The 21376-nt window shown below is 38.3% G+C and overlaps 1 protein-coding gene across 1 annotated transcript in view; it reads right to left on the bottom strand.

Annotated features, from left to right (window-relative positions):
- Positions 1 to 21376, bottom strand: part of LOC123514151 (rho GTPase-activating protein 190-like) — a 523040-nt gene that overhangs the window by 241200 nt on the left and 260464 nt on the right. Inside the window, exon 20 of the mRNA XM_045271800.1 lies at positions 7756 to 8157. Coding sequence (XP_045127735.1) covers positions 7756 to 8157 — 402 coding nt within the window. The remainder of the gene's footprint in view (positions 1 to 7755; positions 8158 to 21376) is intronic.

Genomic DNA, 21376 nt, shown 5'->3' with positions numbered 1-21376 from the left:
CTTTTAATCTCTCCTCATAGGTCATTTCTGCCAATTCCGGAACCATTTTGTTGCCATTCTCTGCAATCTCTCCAACTTCCTTATATGCTTCTTTTTATAAGGGGACCAAACCACTCCAGCATATTCCAATCTTGGTCTAATTACCGTACTAATTAATTTCTTCATCATATCTTTATCCATATAATGGAAGGCTAATCAATATTTTTATCAAATTATACATTTCTCCAAACATCTTATCAATATGAGCCTCAAACTGCCCATGGTCTTGTATTATCACTCCCAAATCCTTTTCCTTTTCCACCTTTTTCAACACTACTTCTTCACCCATCTTATATGACCCTCTTGGCCGTCTTCCACTCTTCCCCATCTCCATCACATGACTTTTGCTCAGATTAAATTCCATTTGCCACCTCTTGCTCCACTCCCAAATCTTATCCAGATCTGCCTGTAAAATTTCACAATCTTCTTCACTCTTCACACACCTACACAACTTCGCATCATCCGCAAACAAATTAATATAACTGTTTACTCCTCTGGCATGTCATTAATATACACAAGGAAAAGTATTGGTGCCAGCACTGAGCCTTGTGGGACTCCACTCTCCACCACCAACCAGTCCGACTTTGCATCCCTTATTACCGTTCTCATCTCCCTCCATCTCAAGTAGTTTTCCATCCACTTTAACACTTTTCCTTTCAGTCCTCCATAAATCTCTAATTTCCATAACAGTCTCATGTGAGGTACCTTGTCAAAAGCTTTCTTTAAATCCAAATATACACAGTCCATCCATCCTCTCTCTCTTGTATTTTGTCAACCATTCTTGAATAAAAGCTCAGTAGATTTGTTACACATGACCTCCCTTTCCTAAAGCCAAATTGATGATCCGATAATAACTTATGATCCTCCAGGAACCGTATCCAATATTTCTTTATCACCCTCTCACAAATCTTACCGACCACACTTGTTAGAGACACAGGTCTATAGTTAAGAGGCTCTTCCTTACTGCCTCCCTTATAAATGGGCACCACTTCAGCTCTCTTCCACTCTACTGGTACTTCCCTGTTTCTAATGAACACCTTATAATATCATATAATGGATCAATCAATTCTTCTCTACACTCCTTCAATAATTTTCCTGAAACTTCATCTGGTCCCATCGCTTTATCATCTTTAAGTTCCTCCAACATTTTATATAACTCCTTTTAGGTATCTTAATGTCATCCATGTGCACATTTCCTTGTACATTCTGAGGCTTTACAAACATTGTTTCTTCAGTAAATACTTGCTGAAACCTATTATTTAGCAATTCCGCTATATTCTTAGGGTCATCTACTATCCCTTGCTCTCCTTTTAATCTTTCAATGGACTCTCTTTTAAGTTTACCATTTATGAACCTGTAAAACAATTTTGGATGTTCCTTACTCTTGTCTACAATATCTTTTCAAATTTTCTTTTTCCTCCTCCTTACCCTCACATACTCATTTCTCGCCACTCTATAATTCTCCTTATTTAGTATATTCCTGCTCTTTTCCATCTTTTCCAAGCCACATCTCTTTTCCTTAGCCTTAACACAAGTTGCATTAAACCAATCCTTTCTTCCTTCCTCTCTCGGTTTATACTTTGGTACAAATTTCATAACTCCTTCTTTATAATATTTCATAAAAATCTCGTATTTTTTTTGCACTTTTCTGATTTGTAACATCTCCTCCTCCCAATCTAATTTTCTGAAATAATTTTTCAAACTTTTTGTGTCCATCTTTCTATAATTCAATCTACCACTCCTGTATGTCTCGTCCTTCCTTCGCTGTGTTGTTGCTATCTGCATTTCCATAACCACATGATCACTCTTTCCCAAAGGACATCTGTATTGTATGTATATCTCCACATAGGTACACTTCTCTTGTTAACACCAAATCCAGTCTAGCCGGTTCATCATCTCCTCTATATCTAGTATTTTCCTTCACCCTCTTTTCCATCATAAGATTAAGAAATCTCTCTCCCCATGCTTCCTCTCCAACACCACTTACTAGATTTTCCCAATCCACCTCCTTACAATTAAAATCTCCTACTAGTATCACCTTTCTTTTTCCAGATAATACACTTTCCAAACTCTGTAAAGTATCCTTGATCATATTGTCGTATTCCCTTAATGTCCAAGAATTTGTTTTAGGAGGTACATAGGTCACCATGATTATTAATTCTTTTCCATCACTTTTTATCCTTATGCTTATCACTTCTGCATTGTTCTTCCCATACCAAACCTTATCCACATTTATTTATTTCTTCATAATCATAACTCCTCCTCCACCTTTACTCTCTATCCTTTCTCCATATATTATATTTATTATCCAAATTTATCTTTGTTTTTTCATGCAATTTTGTCTCAGTCTAACACACTATATCAGGCTTCTCCACCATCATATAGTCTTGCAATTCCAATCTACTTGACAGTATCCCATCTATATTAGTATACATTACGGTCCACCCACTGCTCCCTCTAGGGGTTTCTCCGTATTCCTTCTTTCCACATACCACTTTCTGACTCTCTCTCCTATAAGTCTCCAAAAAAACTTTTCTTTCCTCCTCAGACCGCTCATCATTTTTCCTTCTCGCCTCTTCCACCAATTCCTTATATCTTCTCTCTTCCTCATTTCTATTCTTTCTCACAAACACCTCTTTACAACCTTCTATCTCTCTTAACTTTGATGTTCTATATAGGATATCCTCCAGATTGTTGTGACTTCAGTACTACTTTAATCGGTCTGCTCACTCCTCCTTATACGGACCCAGTCTATGGATCTCTTCCACTTCTTCTTGTAGGTCTTTTTTTTCATCATCATTTTGATTTTTGAACAGATCTCACCGTTTTTAATTCTTCCTTAATTCTCTTAGGCTTATATGTTATATTTTGTTCTTTCATCCCAAATATTAACACACTCTTCTTCTTTTCTGCTATTTCCCTTATCAATGTTTCCTTATTCTTCATTACATTAACCAGTTCCTTGGACCTTTCTTTTTTGTCTTTCTCCTCATTGGTCTCCTTAATTTTCTCATCACCCAGCCTGTAATCCCTGTTTGGTCTGTATCTACTTCTTCCCATTTTCATAACATGGGTCTTGTCTATATTAAATTCCATCTGCCACTCCTTACTCCACTCATATATTTTATCAAGATCTTCCTGTAACTTGTTACAATCTTCCATTCTTTACTCTCCTCATAATTTTAGTATCGTCTGCAAACATGTTCATGTAACTGTTAATTCCTACTGGCATATCATTAACATAAATCAAAAACATGATGGGACCCAGCACTGACCCTTGTGGAACTCCACTTGTTACCTTCTTCCACTCGGACTTCCTTCCTCTCACCACTGTTCTCATTTCTCTTCCCAGTAAGTAATTTTCCATCCATTTTGCTAGTTTATCATTTACTCCTCCAATCATCTTTAGTTTCCACATCAGTCTATTGTGTGGTACTTTATCAAAGGCCTTTCTCAAGTCCAGATAGATAGCATCCACCCATCCCTCTCTATGTTGTAGTATGTCAATCACTTTTGTGTGTGTGTGTGTGTGTGTGTGTGTATTTACCTAGTTGTAGTTTTACAGGGCCTGGGCTTTATGCTCGTGTGGCACCGTCTCCATATCTACACCTATCCAATCTTATTTTAAAAGTGTGCACACTCGTTGCAGACACTACTTCTTCATCTAAACTGTTCCACGTCTCAATACATCTCTGCGGGAAACTATATTTTTTAATATCTCTCAGACATCTTCCCTTTCTCAGCTTTTTACTATGCGATCTTGTGCTTCGGATGTCATATTCTTCTCTCAAGATCAGTTTCTCATTATCCACTTGGTCCATTCCGTTGATCAATTCATAGACTTGTATCAGGTCTCCTCTCTCCCTTCTTTGTTCCAAGGTTGGTAGATCCATAGCCTTTAGTCTCTCCTCATATGTCATCCCTTCAAGTTCTGGGACCATTCTTGTAGCCATTTTTTGTAGCCTCTCCAATTTTCTTATGTGTTTTTTTTTTATGAGGAGTCCACACTACTCCTGCATATTCCAATCTAGGTCTTATTATAGTAATTATCAATTTCCTCATCATTTCTTTGTTCATGTAGTGAAATGCTACTCCAATATTCCTCAGCAAATTATATGTTTCTCTAAAAATTCTATCAATATGGCTTACTGGTTGATTGTTTTCTTCCATCGTCACTCCTAAGTCCTTTTCCTTTTTGACTTTCTCCAGTTCTACACCATCTCCCATCTTATAGATTCCCATAGGTCGTCTTTCACTCCTTCTCATTTCCATGACATGGCTTTTGTTCACATTGAATTCCATTTCCCACTTCTTACTCCATTCCCAGATCTTATTTAGGTCTTCTTGCAGTATTTCACAATCCTCCTTTTGCTTTATAACTCTGCACAGTTTCATATCATCCACAAACAAATTTATGTAGCTGTTCACTCCTTCTGGCATGTCGTTAATATAAATGAGGAAAAGTATTGGTGCCAATACTGACCCCTGTGGCACTCCGCTTTCTACTGCTCTCCACTTGGACTTCATATCTTTAACTACCGTCCTTATTTCTCTCCCCCTCAAATAATTTTCTATCCATCTCAATGTGCTTTCTTTTAAGCCACCCTTCTCCTCTAACTTCCACAGCAATCTTGCGTGTGGCACTTTGTCAAACGCCTTTTTAAATCCAAGTAGATGCAGTCAACCCATCCCTCTCTCTCTTGTACTCTATCAACTATTCTAGAATAGAAACTCAATAAATTAGTTACACAAGTGTGTGTGTGTGTGTGTGTGTGTGTGTGTGTGTGTGTGTGTGTGTGTGTGTGTGTGTGTGTGTGTGTGTGTGTGTGTGTGTGTGTGTGTGTGTGTGTGTGTGTGTGTGTGTGTGTGTGTGTGTGTGTGTGTGTGTGTGTGTGTGTGTGTGTGTGTGTGTGTGTGTGTGTGTGTGTGTGTGTGTGTGTGTGTGTGTGTGTGTGTGTGTGTGTGTGTGTGTGTGTGTGTGTGTGTGTGTGTGTGTGTGTGTGTGTGTGTGTGTGTGTGTGTGTGTGTGTGTGTGTGTGTGTGTGTGTGTGTGTGTGTGTGTGTTTTTGTGTGTGTTGTGTGTGTTGTTTGTTGTGTGTGTGTGTGTTGTGTGTGTTTGTTTTTTTTTTTTGTTTTGTGTTTTTTTGTTGTGTTTGTTTGTGTTTTTTTGTGTGTGTGTTGTGTGTGTGTGTGTGTGTGTGTGTGTGTGTGTGTGTGTGTGTGTGTGTGTGTGTGTGTGTGTGTGTGTGTGTGTGTGTGTGTGTGTGTGTGTGTGTGTGTGTGTGTGTGTGTGTGTTTGTCACAAATAGATCTTGAGTTGGAAAACATTATTCACTAACAGAAAAGTAGTCGTTTTCTTGGTGGTTTTACTGTAAATAACAATTCATTATTTCTGGTGACAATATGATAGCTAAAAAGTTCAATCATTCAATACTATTTCATAAAAGTTAATTTTTCATCCTCATGATAAATTTTTCAAATATAATTAAGAGGAAAATATGTTATATCTTCCTTAAAGAACAACAATGATATAACCAACATTATTATTGTCTGCTAATTGTTCTTATCCAACATCAACTTTAACACTTTCAGGAGCAGCATCACTTAACTCATAGGGCATACCCAAGAGAAGACTAAAAAAAAGTAAGAATTGCCTCAAAAACACAAGACAAAGAGATAACCAAGAAGGCTGCTACACAATATTGGTTTTCTCAATATCTAAGTTTAAAATCTAGTCATGAATTTCCTCAGATAAAAAGAGAATAAATAACAGCACTAGAACCTTAACTATTGAATTCTGTCTTCAAAAGACTGCAGGTATTGTTAATCTATATTGATTATTTATTGAATTATGCTGCAATGTAAAATTTTCTAAGATCCCAGAAAGGAGATAAAATTCATTCACAAACAACAGAGTGGAAAAAAAGATATGTCTGTTATTTTTTGCAGTCAGATAATCATGTATAGAAATGCCATAAGCAAAATATGAAGTATAAACACTATTTTTTTTTTTTTTTTTTGCTTCACATTACATAATTACATCACATTATCTTAAGAAGTAACAGATTACAACTTATTCTGAAAATAATAGCATTCCCAGTAGAAATTCTTTACAAAAATACTATGGATGCATGTTTAATTGTTAGATAAATTAAATTCTTCATATACAGTGTCAACACTATTGAAACTGAAATTTTATCAACTATACTACTTATGCTTTAAAATGCATGACAATACTATTCATATATCATATTTAGAAGCTATATATATATATATATATATATATATATATATATATATATATATATATATATATATATATATATATATATAATATTATTTGATCTTGAATTGCAGTTTTTGAGAATTAAGCGAAACCATTTGGATCATTCTCTCGTTTGGCTTGAGATAGTGTACAAGCACCTGATGTTTGTATCATTCAATAAGCTGCCAAAAATTTAGAGTAAAGACCGTCAATATAAATAATAATTTAACAAGTGTGTTAAAACAGTTTGTGACAAATCATAAGTCATATGGAAAGGCATTAATATTCAGAGCACAACTTTAAATACGGCATGGAATCACCAGTCCATCAAATATATCCTTTGCTTTGTACTATAAATACACCCATCAAACACATGCAGACAAATAATGCTCATGCAAAGCAGCAATCACAATATATCAGTGCAACTACAAATAAATAAATATTTTGCTTAAAGAAAACTTTATACCAGAAGAATACTGTGCATACACATGAACCTCACTCATCCGGGCAGCTGCAGGGCCAAAGATCAGACAATGCCTCTCAGAAGGATATTTTACAGAGGTATTCCCTTCAAGATACACATATCTTATCAAGAGATTCAAGTTATATCAATAGTATTTTGAAGCAACTCAACTGTAAGGTCTGACTGGGGCAGGGGCACAATACAGGAAGAGGACACCACAATGGTAATGTGAGGTGAAGGATGGTGGTTAATGTGTATAAACTATCTTACAATTCAGGAAAAATGCTGAGAGATCTTCATGGCTCATAAAAAATAAAGCCTCATTCAGCATAGGAAGAATTATATATATATATATATATATATATATATATATATATATATATATATATATATATATATATATATATATATATATATATGGGTCACTCAAAGGAAAATATGTATATTACTTTGGTGATAAGAACACACCATAGAACATTTTGAAGAAATAACATCTACAATTATTTAAATAATCAGTTTTAGACTAAGGATTCTGAACATTACAGGGAAAAATTAGATTGTTTTGGAAAGAAACTGAGTATATACTCATCAACTGAATGCACTTATTTGCAGCCTTAAGGATTCAAGTTTTGTCTGGAAATACATTCATAATTGCAATATGTTTGAGATACAAGCTTTGCCAATTTATATTACTTAGTAAAACTGGCAGGACCAAGTAGCCCTTTCAGACAGGCATTTGGGCTGTGATCTTTAAACTTCAACCTGAAAATCAGGAACTATTCACATGTCTGTGTTTTTTTTTTTTTTCCCCAAGATAAACACAGCAACAACAATCTTGCTTCCTCTATCAATAAATTTGAATTAATTCTGGATGATGGAGGTATTGGTGTAACAGACAGTATCAAGCTAAGGTAAACGATTTTACAGTGACAAGCCAAATCATAAATAATGTGCACCATAGTGTAATAAACTAAGAGAGGATATTCACCCCTGTCAGCACGGTCTGGCATCAGGTGGTAGTCTCTGTCAGAGGCCCCATGTTCAAGCGTCAAGCTCTCTGCCTTAAAGAACTGGTGTCTGGGGGCAGGTTGAGGCTTGTTCATGTCATGGGGCAGGGTGCGTGGGGCAAAAGAATATGGGGGAGGAGGTCTGTCACGCAAGGATGGGGAAGATGCCCCGTCCCTTGGGTGGGTCCCCCCATTTCCACTATCAAAAGACTGGTCCCGTGAAACAAAACTATAGGGTGGGGGTGAAGTAGGAGATGGGGGAGGATATGGAGGGAGGGGAGGATATGTTGGCTCCAGGTCTGAGGGCTGGGTGGAAACCTTGGAGCGGGAAGACACAGTCGTGGGCAGAGATTCTGTGCTTGGGTATGATTGACGAAATAATTCTGTAATGAAGAAGAAACCTAGCAATTGCATTTGTTTGCTAAATACAGTACCTTAAATCTTATTGATTCCCAATGAAATCTATATGACAAAGACCACTCCAGAAATCAAACAAATATGTAAACTTTCAAATTAGGATAATTTGTTCAGCTGCCATTCCATCATCTTTTTCATAAAAAAAAGTTCCAATTTTACATAACACCTTTTCAACAATAAAATACATCAATGAATAAATGTATAAACAAAAAAAAGTAAATTAAAATAAAAATGTGTGAGCAAGATGAGCCATGAAATTCAGTATATCAAATTATAAACTAGTTTGTATTTATACATGTATAATATAGTACGTATTTCCTTAATAAGCTAATTAATCAACACTTCAAAATTTCACAATTCCCCAAAAAACTCATACAGCATAAAAGCACCTTAATTTGAATTCATATAGCTTTAAACAACCTCCCCCTCTCTTCCCCCACCCCCCCCAAAAAAATGGTGAAATAAAAGCTACTTGCCTCATTGGAAGCTGGAAGTGAGGCAATCTAGATGTGCATCAAGTCTTACGCTTTATGCTCTCTTACTCCAAATAATCTGATTTCTTAAATGGAAAAGCAGATCCTCACTAATTACATATACACAACCATGCCCAGTCATACTTGTGCAGCTGATGCTCTAACAAGTGCAGTCAGTAAAATTTCCTTCACCCCACAAAAGACAAAGATCATGAGAAGAATTTAAATTTAAACAGTGTGTATTTACCTAGTTGTGTTTACCATTTCCAATATCTAACATCTCTCAGACATCTTCCCTTTCTCAGCTTTTTACTTTGTGATCTTGTGCTTCTAATGTCATATTCTTCTCTCAGGATCAGTTTCTCATTATCCACTTGGTCCATTCCGTTAATCAATTTATAAACTTGTATCAGATCCCCTCTCTCCCTTCTCTGTTCCAGGGTTGGTAGATGCATAGCCTTTAGTCTCTCCTCATATGTCATCCCTTCAAATTCTGGAACCATTCTTGTAGCCATTTTTTGTAGTCTCTCCAACTTCCTTATGTGTTTCTTTTTATGGGGGGTCCACACAACTCCTACATATTCCAATCTGGGTCTTATTATAGTACTTATCAATTTCTTCATCATTTCTTTGTCCATGTAGTGAAATGCTAATCCAATATTCCTTAGCAAAATATTTGTCTCTCTGAAAAGTGTGTGTGTGCATTCACCTAGTTGTAATTTTACAGGGCCTGGGTATCATACTCGTGTGGCCCCGTCTCCATATCTACACACATCCAACTTTCCTTTAAAACTATGCACACTCCTTGCTGACACCACCTCCTCACTCAAACCATTCCACACCTCCACACATCTTTGTGGGAAACTATATTTTTTCACATCCTTCAAGCTTCCTTGGCTATCTTTTTACTATGCGATCTTGTAGTTCTACTTAAGTTTTCCTCTCTCAACATCATTTGCTCATTATCCACTTCATCCAGTCCATTCAACAGTTTATAAACCTGTATTAAATCTCCTCTTTCTCTTCTTTGTTCCAAGGTAGGCAAATTCATTTCTTTTAATCTCTCCTCATAGGTCATTTCTGCCAATTCCGGAACCATTTTTGTTGCCATTCTCTGCAATCTCTCCAACTTCCTTATATGCTTCTTTTTATAAGGGGACCAAACCACTCCAGCATATTCCAATCTTGGTCTAATTACCATACTAATTAATTTCTTCATCATATCTTTATCCATATAATGGAAGGCTAATCCAATATTTTTATCAAATTATACGTTTCTCCAAACATCTTATCAATATGAGCCTCAAACTGCCCATGGTCTTGTATTATCACTCCCAAATCCTTTTCCTTTTCCACCTTTTTCAACACTACTTCTTCACCCATCTTATGACCCTCTTGGCCGTCTTCCACTCTTTCCCATCTCCATCACATGACTTTTGCTCAGATTAAATTCCATTTGCCACCTCTTGCTCCACTCCCAAATCTTATCCAGGTCTGCCTGTAAAATTTCACAATCTTCTTCACTCTTCACACACCTACACAACTTCGCATCATCCAAAACAAATTAATATAACTGTTTACTCCTTTGGCATGTCATTAATATATACCAGGAAAAGTATTGGTGCCAGCACTGAGCCTTGTGGGACGTGTGTGTGTGTGTGTGTGTGTGTGTGTGTGTGTGTGTGTGTGTGTGTGTGTGTGTGTGTGTGTAGTTGTAGTTTTGTACAGGGCCTGGGCTTTATGCTCGTGTGGCCCGTCTCCATATCTACACTTATCCAATCTTATTTTAAAAGTGTGCACACTCGTTGCAGACACTACTTCTTCATCTAAACTGTTCCACGTCTCAATACATCTCTGAAACTATATTTTTTATATCTCTCAGACATCTTCCTTTCTCAGCTTTTTACTATGCGATCTTATGCTTTGTCATATTCTTCTTTCAAGATCAGTTTCTCATTATCCACTTGGTCCATTCCGTTGATCAATTTATAGACTTGTATCAGGTCCCTCTCTCCTTCTTTGTTCCAAGGTTGGTAGATCCATCTCTCCTCATCATGTCATCCCTTCAAGTTCTGGGACCATTCTTGTAGCCATTTTTTGTAGCCTCTCCAATTTCCTTATGTGTTTCTTTTTATGAGGGGTCCACACTACTCCTGCATATTCAAATCTGGGTCTTATTATAGTATTTATCAATTTCTTCATCATTTCTTTGTCCATGTAGTGAAATGCTACTTCAATATTCCTCAGCAAATTATATGTTTCTCTAAAGATTCTATCAATATGGCTTACTGGTTGATTGTTTTCTTCCATCGTCACTCCTAAGTCCTTTTCCTTTTTGACTTTCTCCAGTTCTACTCCATCTCCCATCTTATAGATTCCCACAGGTCGTCTTTCACTCTTTCCCATTTCCATGACATGGCTTTTGTTCACATTAAATTCCATTTCCCACTTCTTACTCCATTCCCAGATCTTATTTAGGTCTTCTTGCAGTATTTCACAATCCTCCTTTTGCTTTATAACTCTGTGTGTGTGTGTGTGTGTGTGTGTGTGTGTGTGTGTGTGTGTGTGTGTGTGTGTGTGTGTATTTACTTATTTGTATTTACCTATTTGTATATTACAGGGCCCGAGCTAAGCTCTTTGTGTCCTGTCTCCTTGTCCACTCCTGTCATATCTCTCTTTCATCTGATTAACACACACCGCATCAACGACATCACTGCTCAGTTTATTCCACTTATCAGTACTACGATGCGGGAAACTGTACTTTCTCACGTCATTTAGACAGATGTCCTTTATTATTTTTTTTCATGTCCTCGGAGATAAGTACTTGCGGTCACCTTTATCTATTCTCTGTCCAGTATGTCAATGTTGTTCACCAATTTATACATAGTTATCATGTCTCCTCTTGTTCTTCTCTCTTCTAGTATGGTCAGCCCCAGCTTCCTCAGTCTTTCCTCATAGTCTAACTCCCTGAGTCCTGGTACCATCCGTGTTGCCAGCCTCTGTACCCTTTCCACCTTCTTCACATTTTTCTTCATATGTGTGACCAGACATCTGCATATTCTAACTGGGATCTTATTAAGGTGCATAATATCTTTTTCATCATTCCTTCATCTAGGTAGTGGAGTGCAAGGCCAATATTTTAGAGCATGTTATATGTTTTCCAAAATATCTTGTTAATGTGTTTCTCCGGTGACAGAGTGTTTTGCATGGTTACTCCTAAGTCTTTCTCCTCATTGGTCTGTTCAATCTTCTCACCACCCAGCCTGTAATCCCTGTTTGGTCTGTATCTACTTCTTCCCATTTTCATAACATGGCTCTTGTTTATATTGAATTCCATCTGCCACTCTTTACTCCACTCATATATTTTGTCAAGATCTACCTGTAGCTTGTGTGTTTCACTGTTTGATCTGCTGCAGTCTCTGACGAGACAGCCAGACGTTACCCTACGGAACGAGCTCAGAGCTCATTATTTCCAATCTTCGTATAGGCCTGAGACCAGGCACACACCACACACCGGGACAACAAGGTCACAACTCCTCGATTTACATCCCTCCACTCACTGCTAGGTGAACAGGGTCTACGTGAAAGGAGACACACCCAAATATCTCCACCCGGCCAGGGAATCGAACCCGGTCCTCTGGCTTGTGCCAGTGTCTAACCAATGTGTGTGTGTGTGTGTGTATTTACCTATTTGTGTATTACAGGGCCCGAGCTAAGCTCTCTGTGTCCTGTCTCCTTGTCCATTCCTGTCATATCTCTCTTTCATCTGATTGACACACACCGTCAACGACATCACTGCTCAGTTTATTCCACTTATCAATGTTACGATGCGGAAACTGTATTTTCTCACGTCATTTAGACAGATGTCTTTATTAGCTTTTTCCATGTCCTCTGAGATGATTACTTGTGGTCACCTTTATCAACTCTCTGTCCAGTATGTCAATCTTGTTCACCAATTTATACATAGTTATCATGTCTCCTCGTGTTCTTCTCTCTTCTAATGTGGTCAGCCCCAGCTTCCTCAGTCTTTCCTCATAGTCTAACTCCCTGAGTCCTGGTACCATCCTTGTTGCCAGCCTCTGTACCCTTTCTACCTTCTTCACATTTTTCTTCATATGCGGTGACCAGACAAGCTGCATATTCTAACTGGGGTCAAGGTACATAATATATTCTTCATCATTCCTTCATCTAGGTAGTGGAATGCAAGACCAATATTTTGAAGCATGTTATATGTTTTCAAAAAAATCTTGTTAATGTGTTTCTCCGGTGACAAAGTGTTTTGCAAGGTTACTCCTAAGTCTTTTTCCTCATTGGTCTCTCAAATTTTCTCATCACCCAGCCTGTAATCCCAGTTTGGTCTGTATCTACTTCTTCCCATTTTCATAACATGGGTCTTGTCTATATTAAATTCCATCTGCCACTCCTTACTCCACTCATATACTTTATCAAGATCTTCCTGTAACTTGTTACAATCTTCCACATTCCTTACTCTCCTCATAATTTTAGTATCGTCCACAAACATATTCATGTAACTGTCAATTCCTACTGGCATATCATTAACATAAATAAAAAACATGATGGGACCAAGCACTGACCCTTGTGGAACTCCACTGGTTACCTTCTTCCACTCAGACTTCCTTCCTCTCACCACTGTTCTCATTTCTCTTCCCACTACAAGTAATTTTCCATCCATTTTGCTAGTTTATCATTTACTCCTCCAATCTTCTTTAGTTTCCACATTAGTCTATTGTGGGGTACTTTATCAAAGGCCTTTCTCAAGTCCAGGTAGATAGCATCCAACCATCCCTCTCTATGTTGTAGTATGTCAGTCACTCTTGAATAAAAACATAATAAATTGGATACGCACAATCTTCCTTTTCTGAAACCATACTGCCTTTCACTCAGAATATTTTCACTTTCTAGATACTCACTCCTTTTAGCTTTAATTACTTCTTCACATACCTTGCACAATATACTAGTTAACGATGCTGGTCTATAATTTAGCGGTTCCATCCTACTACCATTCTTATATATAGGCACAATGTCAGCCCTTTTCCACTCTTTCGGGACTATTCCTGTTCGTATGGAGGTTTCCACAATATCAAATACGGAGTTCAACAATTGATCCTTACACTCATTTAGCAACCTCCCAGATATGCCATCAGGCCCCATTGATTTATTAATATCCAGATTGCTTATAATTTTCCTTACATCTTCCTTAGTAACCATGATGTCCTGCATTTGCTTTATTTCCGTAGGCCTTCCTCCCATAAAATGCTCCTCCTTTGTAAACACTTTGCAAAAGTTGTCGTTCAAAATTTCAGCTATATCTCTAGCATCTCATATACTTCTTCCCGTTTTTACCTTTTCTATTGCCTCCCTTATATCTAGTTTTCCATTTATGAATTTGTAAAACATTTTTGGGTCACTATCACAGTTTTCCACCACCCTCTGTTCATATCCTTCTGTGCTGTTCTCCTTACTTCAACATATCTATTCCTTGCTGTTTTGTAAACTTCTCTTGATAATACATCACTGTTTTTCTTAAGTTTCTTCCATGCCTTTTCTTTGTTCTTTTTTGCTTTTTCACAATTTCTATTAAACCACTGTTTATTATTATCTTTCTGTAATATGGCACAAACTTTTTCACAGAAGAGTTATACAAATCCATAAATTTATTGTATTTCAATTGCATATCCCTTTCCTGGTATACCACGGACCAGTCAATTTCGTTAAAGAACTCCCTTATATGGTTATAATTTGCCCTAATATAATTTAATTTTTCCTCCCTGCATTCCACAATCTTATTTGTGCTTAATGCCATATCCAGCTCAAAGCTTAGGACATCATGATCGCTTCTCCCCAAGGGACATTTATGTTCAATTTCCTCTTTTAGAGAGATGCCCCTGGTAAATACCAAATCCAACCTTGCTGCAACATCTTGTCCACTGCACCTTGTTGGTGATCTCATCCACTGTGTCATCAAGTTATTTGTTGCTACCTTTAACAATTCCTCTGCCCACTCACCACCGTTCACCACTTCGTAGTCTTCCCACACTATTTCTTTACAATTAAAGTCTCCGACTATCATCACTCTATCCTTTCTGATGAGTTCTTGCTTCATTTTGTCTAGAGTATTTCTCATCACCATTTGGTACTGTTCATATTCCCAAGCATCGGTTCTGGGTGGTATGTATACTGTTATAATATTAATGTCCCTCTTGCCATCTGTTATAAGCATACTTATCACTTCCTCATTTCTCTTACTATAGTTCACCTCTTCACTATCAGATCTTCCTTAGTAAGAACCATTATACCACCACCTCCTTTATCTTTTCTATCATTTCTCCATACTTTTTAGTGTTTTACAACAAACCAATGTGTGTCTCTGTGTGTGTATTTACCTAGTTGTAGTTGTAGTTTTACCTAGTTGTAGTTTTACAGGGCCTGGGCTTTATGCTCGTGTGGCCCCGTCTCCATATCTACACTTATCCAATCTTACTTTAAAAGTGTGCACACTCGTTGCAGACACTACTTCATCTAAACTGTTCCACGTCTCAATACATCTCTGCGGGAAACTATATTTTTTTATATCTCTCAGACATCTTCCCTTTCTCAGCTTTTTACTATGCGATCTTGTGCTTCGGGTGTCATATTCTTCTCTCAGGATCAGTTTCTCATTATCCACTTGGTCCATTCCGTTGATCAATTTATAGACTTGTATCAGGTCTCCTCTCTCCCTTCTTTGTTCCAAGGTTGGTAGATCCATAGCCTTTAGTCTCTCCTCATATGTCATCCCTTCATGTTCTGGGACCATTCTTGTAGCCATTTTTTGTAGCCTCTCCAATTTCCTTATGTGTTTCTTTTTATGAGGGGTCCACACTACTCCTGCATATTCAATCTAGGTCTTATTATAGTATTTATCAATTTCTTCATCATTTCTTTGTCCATGTAGTGAAATGCTACTCCAATATTCCTCAGCAAATTATATGTTTCTCTAAAACTTTTATCAATATGGCTTATTGGTTGATTGTTTTCTTCCATCGTCACTCCTAAGTCCTTTTCCTTTTTAACTGAGTGAGTGTGTGTGTGTGTGTGTGTGTGTGTGTGTGTGTGTGTGTGTGTGTGTGTGTGTGTGTGTGTGTGTGTGTGTGTGTAATAATAATAATAATAATAATAATAATAATAATAATAATAATAATAATAATAATAATAATAATAATAATAATAATAATAATAATAATAATAATACAGTTTATTAGAAATTGCAGTACATACATACTGAAAATATACAATGGGGGGGAGGCTTAAGAGTAGTATATTAGCCTAGTGGTTTATGGCTCGCACCATAGTAGGTATGGCACTGTTGTGATAAGTCAATTCAAGGGTCTCTTATGAGCATAACCACATTGTGGTGACGTGTGGCACAGAATGGGTGAGGAGCGTCAGAAAGGAGGAGATGGTGAAGACACAAGTGACCCTGCAGGTCTCTGCCCAGTTTTACGAGGACCTCTTGGTGTCTGGTAGAGAGTCTGGGGAAGCTCATGGTGGTCAGGGTGTGGTCATAGTTAGTGTAAGCAGGACCAAGAATTATCCTGCATGCCCTCTTCAGTCTATGAGCTCTGAGCTCGCTCCGTAATGGAGAAGACTGGCTGGGTGACCAGCAGGCGACCGAGGTGAGTTACATCCTCTACTTGCTGCTGTTGTGTGTGTGTGTAATTCACCACGGTTGCCTGCTGGTCACCCAGCCAGTCTTTCCCATTACGAAGCGAGCTCAGAGCTCATAGACCGATCTTCGGGTAGGACTGAGACCACATCACACACAACACACACCGGGAAAGCAAGGCCACAACCCCTCGAGTTATATCCCGTACCTATTTACTGCTAGGTGAACAGGGGCTACACATTAAGAGGCTTGCCCATTTGCCTCGCCGCGCCAGGACTCGAACCCGGCCCTCTCGATTGTGAGTCGAGTGTGCTAACCACTACACTACGGTGTGTGTGTGTGTGTGTGTGTTTATTTATTTACCCAGTTGTAGTTTTACGGGGCCCAGGCATTATACTCATGTGGACCCGTCTCCATATCTACATTTGTCCAACTTTTCTTTAAAGCTATGCAAACTCCTTGCTGACACTTACATCTTCACTCAGGCTATTCCATGCCGCTATACTTCTTTGTGGAGAGCTGAATTTTTTTATGTCCTTGAAGCATCAACTTTTTACCATGACATCTTATGCTTCTACTGGTGACTTCATCTCTTAGTAACAGCTCCTTGTTATCTACTATATTCATTCCATTCATTAGTTTATAGACTTGTATTAGGTCCCTCCTCTCTCCTCTCTGCTCCAGTGTTGGTAGATCCAAAGCCCTCAGTCTCTACTCACATGTCATCCCTCTTAGCTCTGGTACTATTTTTGTTGCCATCTTTTATACATGTAGTGAAAAGCCAATCTGATATTCCTTACCAAATTGTATGTCTCGCCAAATAATTTGTCCGCATGGCTATCCTGTTGACTATTCTCTTGTAAAGTCACTCCTAGGCCTCTTTCTTTGTTAACTTTCTTCAATTCTACACTATCTCCCATCTTGTAGATCCCCTCCAGTCATCTTCCACTCCTTCCCAATTTCATAACGTGACTTTTATCCACATTGAATTCCATCTCCCACTTCCTATTCCACCTCCAGATCTTGTTAGGGTCCTCCTGTAATATTTCACAGATCTCCTTGTCTTTTGTTTACAAGTAGCTTGGCATCATCTGCAAATAGGTTCATGTAACTGTTTACTCCATCTGGCGAGAAAAGTATAAGTCCCAACACCGACCTTTGTGTATTTACCTAGTTGTAGTTTTACAGGGCTCGGGCTTTATGCTCCTGTAGCCCCGTCTCCATATCTACACTTATCCAATTTTTCTTTAAAACTATGCACGCTCTTTGCTGACACCACTTACTCACTCAAACTGTTCCAAGTCTTAACACATTTTTGTGGGAAACTATATTTTTTAACACCTCTCAGACATTTCCCTTCCTCAGTTTTTACTATGCGATCTTGTGCTTTGAATGTCATATTCTTCTCTCAGGATCAGTTTCTCATTATCCACTTGATCCATTCCGTTAATCAATTTATAAACTTGTATCAGATCCCCTCTCTCCCTTCTCTGTTCCAGGGTTGGTAGATCCATAGCCTTTAGTCTCTCCTCATATGTCATCCCTTCAAATTCTGGAACCATTCTTGTAGCCATTTTTTGTAGTCTCTCCAACTTCCTTATGTGTTTCTTTTTATGGGGGGTCCACACAACTCTTGCATATTCCAATCTTATTATGGTACTTATCAATTTCTTCATCATTTCTTTGTCCATGTAGTGAAATGATAATCCAATATTCCTTAGTAAATTATATGTCTATCAATATGGCGTACCGGTTGATTGTTTTCTTCCATCGTCACTCTCAAGTCCTTTTCCTTTTTTTACTTTCTCTAGTTCTACTCCATCTCCCATCTTATAGATTCCCAATGGTCATCTTTCACTCTTTCCCATTTCCATGACATGGCTTTTGTCTACATTGAATTCCATCTCCCACTTTTTACTCCATTTCCAGATCTTATTTAGGTCTTCCTGTAGTATTTCACAATCCTCTTTTTGCTTTATAACTCTGCACAGTTTTGCATCGTCCGCAAATAGATTTATGTGTGTGTGTGTGTGTGTGTGTGTGTGTGTGTGTGTGTGTGTGTGTGTGTGTGTGTGTGTGTGTGTGTGTGTATTCACTGTTTGATCTGCTGCAGTCTCTGACGAGACAGCCAGACGTTACCCTACGGAGCGAGCTCAGAGCTCATTATTTCCGATCTTGGGATAGGTCTGAGACCAGGCACACACCACACACCGGGACAACAAGGTCACAACTCCTCGATTTACATCCCGTACCTACTCACTGCTAGGTGAACAGGGGTTACACGTGAAAGGAGAGACACCCAAATATCTCCACCCGGCCGGGGAATCGAACCCCGGTTATCTGGCTTGTGAAGCCAGCGCTCTAACCACTGAGCTACCGGGCTACCGTGTGTGTGTGTGTGTGTGTGTATTGTTTTGGCAACCTTGTCCTTTGTTAATGTGCTGATATAGTTTATTGCTGATAAATCATAATTTATCAGGTAATAAGATACCATTTGTGCATTTATTGTGTTCATTACAAATGGAAATATTCTTGATTATAAACTCTAGTCCAGCTGAGATGTTCAGGATAGTTTAGCAAGATTGCCAGCCTCACAAAATGTCATACAGTGGTGCCTCATAGTAACAGACACTTTGGGGGGTGGGGAGGGATTGTCCGTTACCACAAATTGTCCATTACTGAGAGTGGTTTGTCTGTGAGACTCTTAAACACCCCCTTTCCCTTTTTTGGTGGTTTATTCATTTTTAATAATGCAATTTTTAAAAAATAATTCAAAACATCTTATTAGATATACACTCATGTTCAAATAAAAGATCACTATTGCTGAAGAAATTTACAGTAATAAAAATTGATCTTACCAAGAATAGATGAATCAAAGATGGAGCTTTCCATTTGTTGTTATGACCGATTATTGTGTGGTTCAGTGCCATCTTTAACAAGCATTTAATGAATGCCTGAAGGACATTGTTGAGGTGACAAAGGAGGGGAGGAAGACAATGGATCATCAGAGTCAAAGTAGACCACCTCCACACTACTGCGACCTCTCCATAGATCACATGGCTTTCTTTCTCTAACATTGCTCCACCTCCTTACCCTCCATCTCAGTCTTTCTTTCTCTTCCTCTGTTTTCAATATAAGTTGGTGTGTTTCTGAAATTACTTCCGAAATCCTTCTAACTTTTGTTCCACATTGGGAGGTAAAAATTAAGGTGTGTTCTTTACAGATAAGTGCCATCTTAGCTGGGAAGCACAACACTACCAAAAGCCAGGCCCCATACTACACATGCTCGCACCTTACGCAGTCTTGCTATAGAGTATTGCCCTGCTGCAAACTCGCCATATAGCCACTGTCACAGCCAATCTAAGGCAGTCATCTGTAATGTGAACAAGTACAGTGGAGACTGAATACTTGAATGTCTTAATAGTCAAACTTTTCATTACTTGAACACTAAAGTTTGATTTAATACTTGAGAAAATACATGAGTTGAACTTCCGCACACATGGTTGTAAAGAAAGGCTCCCTGACCTCTCCCTCCCCCTTCCAACAGTTGTGATGCTGTGGTCGTCAGAATAACATTCTCGTGCATTCTGTCGGTAATTTTTAATTTATAAACTTACATTAACACCAAAGGCTTATTAGTGGTGAAAATTCTGGTAATTGAACATATGATTGTAAACAAAGCTCTGTCCTCTCCCTCCCAGCCACCGCCATTGTTCTGTTCTGAAATCCGTTTTACTGTCAATCCAGTACACCAGATACCGGTGTGCATCCCTAGTCCTGCTGCAATCTTGAGAAAAACAACATTCTTCTGCATTGCCGGTAATTTTTCGTTAACAAACTTATAATGGCAACAAAGAAGCTTATTAGTGACGAAAATAAGGAATCTAGTGTGAGTGTTAGTGAGCAAAAGCCCTCCACTAATGGGTTCACAGGATTCACACCTGGAGAAAAGTTACAAAGACATTTTCATGGATGGTGACTCATCCTCCAACAATCTTCTTCCTCCTCCCTACCCAAATCTCCTCCTCTTCTACATTATCCATCACCAGCCTTCGTTTACGTTATGTACAAATCAAATTTTTTTAAAATTACATTGAAAGTTTGAGGTTTTGCTGAGATTAGAACAAATTACCTGATCTATAAGTATTGATAGTCAAACTTTTTGATACTCGAACATCCATTTGGAACGAATTAAGTTCGAGTATTGAGTCTCCCCTGTATTTCTTAGAAAGAAAGAAAAAGAGAGAGAGAGAGAGAGAGAGAGAGAGAGAGAGAGAGAGAGAGAGAGAGAGAGAGAGAGAGAGAGAGAGAGAGAGAGAGAGAGAGAGAGAGAGAGAATCAGGTGGCTGTGTTGTTTACATTGCTTTCTTTACCAAGCTGATAAACAATTATATTGTTCATCAGCTACAAGAAGAAAACTTAGTCCATTTCATACTAAATCATCCTCAGTCATAAAAAGAAAGAAATTATATTGTAGACCACCAAAGACCAATAAATGAAGACAAAAATAAAGTGATTAAAGAGTTTTAGTTTTAAAGACTGTCACCTGTACATTGTCAGCAGCAGCAGCAGCATCTCTCTCTCTCTCTCTCTCTCTCTCTCTCTCTCTCTCTCTCTCTCTCTCTCTCTCTCTCTCTCTCTCTCTCTCTCTCTCAGTGTGAAAGTTTCATTATCCTTGCTTGCCTGACAAGCTTCAAACAGAAATATGTATCTAGAAATTCACACCAGGAGGCTTTTCTCTCTCTCTCTCTCTCTCTCTCTCTCTCTTTCAGTGTGTCCATGTCATAATCTTCACTTGCTCAACAGCATTCAAATAAATGCATAACTAGCATTTCACTTTGGCAAGCCACATGTCTAACCAGCCAGGGACCACAAATCACTAAGAGTGTCAAGCCAGTGACCCCCACAGCCAGGCAGTTGCCAGTCTCCACTTAATTACAAGTTTTGTAAATCATAGATGAACAAAATGACTTACAATGTTATCTAGCATGCCTTTTTGGCTTGTTTATCATGTCATGTGTATTCGTCTGTGTGGCCACTTGAGAA

The sequence above is a fragment of the Portunus trituberculatus genome, chromosome 37 (assembly GCF_017591435.1).
Source record: "Portunus trituberculatus isolate SZX2019 chromosome 37, ASM1759143v1, whole genome shotgun sequence".
Taxonomy (NCBI): Eukaryota; Metazoa; Arthropoda; class Malacostraca; order Decapoda; family Portunidae; genus Portunus; species Portunus trituberculatus.
This window is presented reverse-complemented; position numbering and strand designations above follow the sequence as displayed.